The sequence below is a fragment of the Photinus pyralis genome, unplaced genomic scaffold, assembly GCF_008802855.1.
Source record: "Photinus pyralis isolate 1611_PpyrPB1 unplaced genomic scaffold, Ppyr1.3 Ppyr1.4_LG1, whole genome shotgun sequence".
NCBI lineage: Eukaryota > Metazoa > Arthropoda > Insecta > Coleoptera > Lampyridae > Photinus > Photinus pyralis.
This window is the reverse complement of record NW_022170249.1, coordinates 8,591,327-8,594,685: the sequence shown is the minus strand read 5'-3', so window position 1 is coordinate 8,594,685 and position 3,359 is coordinate 8,591,327. Positions and strand designations below refer to the sequence as shown.

Sequence of the window (3,359 nt, the reverse complement as noted above, 5' to 3'; positions counted from 1 at the left end):
TTTTACCCCAATCCAATACCAATGATGTCAAAGTGCCGACTCCAGCATATCCAAGATGTTGGGTCCATAATCCAAGATGGATCCAGCCTCCAAGATGGCGGGTCTAGCATCCTAGATGGGTCGAATGACGGGTACCCTGGGCCCCAGAATTTTCTCAGGCTCAAGTGTCCCCATACCTACTAGTCTAATTGTGATTCACGGTGTTTTTTGAAAATCTTGAAGGAAGGATTATTTTATATTGTAAGTGGTGTTCCTTTGAATGCTGGAGTCGACGTAAAAACGAGGCCACTGCTAGCTGCGAGTTCCGCGGTGAATTTGTTTACACCACATCTCTGGCAATATGCCTTAGTTTTCCTGAAGATGCAATTCGTCAGTCTCGAGATAAAGTGTGCAGAAGAGGTTAAGCAATCTTAATAAAAGATTTAAGTTATTGTCAAGTGAAGTAGTAAAAGTTTGTGGAAAGTTGTTAAAATCAACAAAATTAATTACATACGCTAACATTACGGAAAAATTAAAAAGAAAATAACTTTTAAAGAGGAATATCCCTCAGTTTGTCCGGGTTCAGAAAAAGTTTGTATGGTCCGAGCAGCCACCGAAAATTTGTTTATCTTCCTCATCAAACCAGATTTCAGAGGTTGTCAGTGTGCATGTGAGTTAAGTGCGCCTTTATCGCAAATCTTGTACGATCAGATTATTTGGATTATTGAAAATTTTTGTTTTTCATTATCGACCGCCTGCGTGTGGGGTATTATGTCCAAACAAACTTTCTCTTTCTTTCAGGGATATTTTGGAATAAATTTTTGTCATCGTCAATCATTTGATTGTGTGTTTGTTCGAATCCTTTGTGCGACCCAGATAGAGTGTTCGTGTGAGATTCTTCAATTCTGACCCAAGATTTATTTTAGATATTAATAAAAAGTTGTGTAATAAATTCTATGGAATGTTCGGAAGTTGAGTGAGGCCACCGAGTCTCTCACATGGAAAAAATTAAGTCAATATTAATACTTTTCTTGTAGCAGATGACGGATATGTACGTGGAGAGATCATAAAATTCACTTTCAATTTATTTGAGCTAGCTGGACAGGTGTTTTTGTGGGTGGTGTAGTTTTAGGGCCGTTGTTAACGATGTCACAGAGGCTTCATGGTAAATAGAAAATACACTCTTCCCTTTCAAAAAAAAGCAGTCAAATTTCCAAAATGTTTTTTTTTTCAATCTTCTGTTGACATAATTTGCTCATAAAGATTCCTCTACACCTGTTCACAGATTACCGTAATCTGTGAGCTGGCTGTTAATTTCCCATGGGGTGTGATGCACAAATTTTCTTGTTGAGGGTGAAACGGTCAGAATAACAATGAAAACCTTTTGGATGTTAGTAACAGTTTTATTTTCAGTGCTTATCTGCGACTCCCGAAATGAGCTTGGTGGTTTATAGGACTACCAGCATATTGTTCCAATTATTTTTCAACTATCAAGTTTTACATAAGTATTGCAAAAAGTCATTTCTGCCATGGCGAAATGTTCCAGTAAAATTTGAGCAGGTAAATATAAGAAAATGAATTACATAGACAGGGTAAAAGCTTACTTTGAAGTAGAGAGTATGAACCTAAATCCAAATTTTTGTGCAAATCTGTGCTGTTTGGCAAATTTATATGGTGTCGCCATACTTTACCGTCAATTACTAGGGTTTTAGGAAGATTACCATGTGGGGCAAACATACAATGTTATGTCCAAACTCTGTTGTTAAGTTAAAAATGTGGTAGCTCATTGTACTATTCTTGACAAAAGTAAATAATTTTAATGGAAAGAACAGAGTAATTCCACATACCTAATGGAATAAAACTGTGTTAAAACACCTATAATGAATGTGTACTATTTTAGCCAGAAGATGAAAACGTGTTACTAATGAAAATTATTCCGAAAAAACAATTACCTGTGAGCACTGAGTACCTTCCTCATCTATTTTACTTTGTAATTGATGGGTTTAAAAGAGGACATCAGAAAGTAATACCCACCATGGAGTGAGACTTCGGCAATTTTATCCAACTTCAAAGTGAACATTTTGTTGTTACAGAAAGTGGGTACCTGGAATCGGAACAACTTTGATAGTGCCACCTCAGAAATACAAAACGCATTTCGCGAATAGTATCGATATATTCACGGAATTTAGAGAATTACGACCTTCTGAAATATTACAACTTTTTTTGTAAGTACACATTAATTTCTAATTAAACTGAGGTCTCCGTTACTTAAACTAAATCTGCAAAATGTTCAATAATAACGAAGTTATAGACCTCCTTCGAAAGATAAAAAAACCCCCCTAGCTTGACAGATCAAGATGCGGTATTCGACCTTGCAAATGGGGGTCAGTTTTTTTTATCTGAAACTAACCCCTTACAGATGAAAATTTGAGACACCTACAAGTAAACAAAATAGGGAGCATTGTGTTAATGTTACTTTTTTTCATAGGATTATGTTGGAGCACCCGGATTTCCATGCAAGTCCCTTCATACCGATGATGGAGTCACATTTAGTCAAAGATGAAACAATCGATTCAGATTTAGTGGAATCGGATGACAAACTTTCGGATATTATTTTGGATGAAAAAAGTTGAAATCTAGCACTAAATTAAGTACGTTGGAAAAAGATCTTGTTATGTTTGTAAATAAATTGTTAGTATACTTGCTGTGGCGTGATTTTCTTCTTTCAGTTTTACTACTTTAGCACCACGAGCGTGAAATAGTTTTTCTGTGAAATCATTACAGTTTTGTTTATTCTTTGTTAATTTTCTTGTTTTTTTTACACTGGTTTCAATCAGAAGTTCTAACATTAACATTGACGTCATTTCCACCACACGAGGCTTTAGATAATCCTATCATGGGCCATTCATCATCAATTTTGTGTTAGACAAAAATGTTGTGGTTTAAGTTTTTTGTATTTCTGTCTCGGTGCCGTATACTTATCGCTTCCAGAGGTCAAAACTGAAAATGGTAATTCACCCAGCAAAAATAGACGGAGAAAAAAAAGAACTCACTAAGAAAAAACCAGCTAACGAACCAATATGAAACTGTAGAGCAAAATTGTTTGTAATGACATGAATGCATATTAAAATTATTATTTACATAAAAGTCAGGAAAATACATTATTGGCGAGGAAATGTTGAAGTATGTATTGTACTGATCAATGCATGGAGATTGCGCTTAAGTTAAATTAAAAATTGCATATGCGACCTTACACTTTACAATTTATAATAACAAGCAGAATCAGTAGGCGAAATTCTTAAAGGGCGTAAAAGATATTCATTGTTTCATTAACAAAGCATTTATTAAGTATATATGTACATTACACTAACTAATAAAAT

General features: G+C 35.0%; 1 protein-coding gene across 3 annotated transcripts; it reads left to right on the top strand.

Annotated features, from left to right (window-relative positions):
* Window positions 1-2,684, top strand: LOC116171194 (dimethyladenosine transferase 2, mitochondrial-like). 3 transcript variants are annotated; one of them, XM_031487893.1, is made up of 5 exons: window positions 1-1,144; window positions 1,393-1,539; window positions 1,880-2,019; window positions 2,073-2,204; window positions 2,468-2,684. In XM_031487893.1, exons 1-5 carry the CDS (start codon window positions 1,142-1,144, stop codon window positions 2,610-2,612), a joined length of 567 nt encoding a protein of 188 aa, XP_031343753.1. In that variant the 5' UTR covers window positions 1-1,141; the 3' UTR covers window positions 2,613-2,684. The 3 variants fall into 3 exon arrangements, with proteins under 3 accessions (XP_031343753.1, XP_031343768.1, XP_031343760.1); XM_031487908.1 differs by having other exon boundaries at window positions 1-1,340; XM_031487900.1 differs by having other exon boundaries at window positions 1-1,539.
* Window positions 2,685-3,359: the final 675 nt, after the last annotated feature.

What these genes read in the sequence shown, in the direction of transcription:
- LOC116171194 (XM_031487893.1), top strand. An exon ending in TTCCAGTAAAATTTGAGCAG is followed by an intron (nt 1,540 to 1,879) that starts GTAAATATAAGA and finishes GTACTATTTTAG; the next exon opens with CCAGAAGATGAAAACGTGTT. An exon ending in GAAATATTACAACTTTTTTT is followed by an intron (nt 2,205 to 2,467) that starts GTAAGTACACAT and finishes TTTTTTTCATAG; the next exon opens with GATTATGTTGGAGCACCCGG.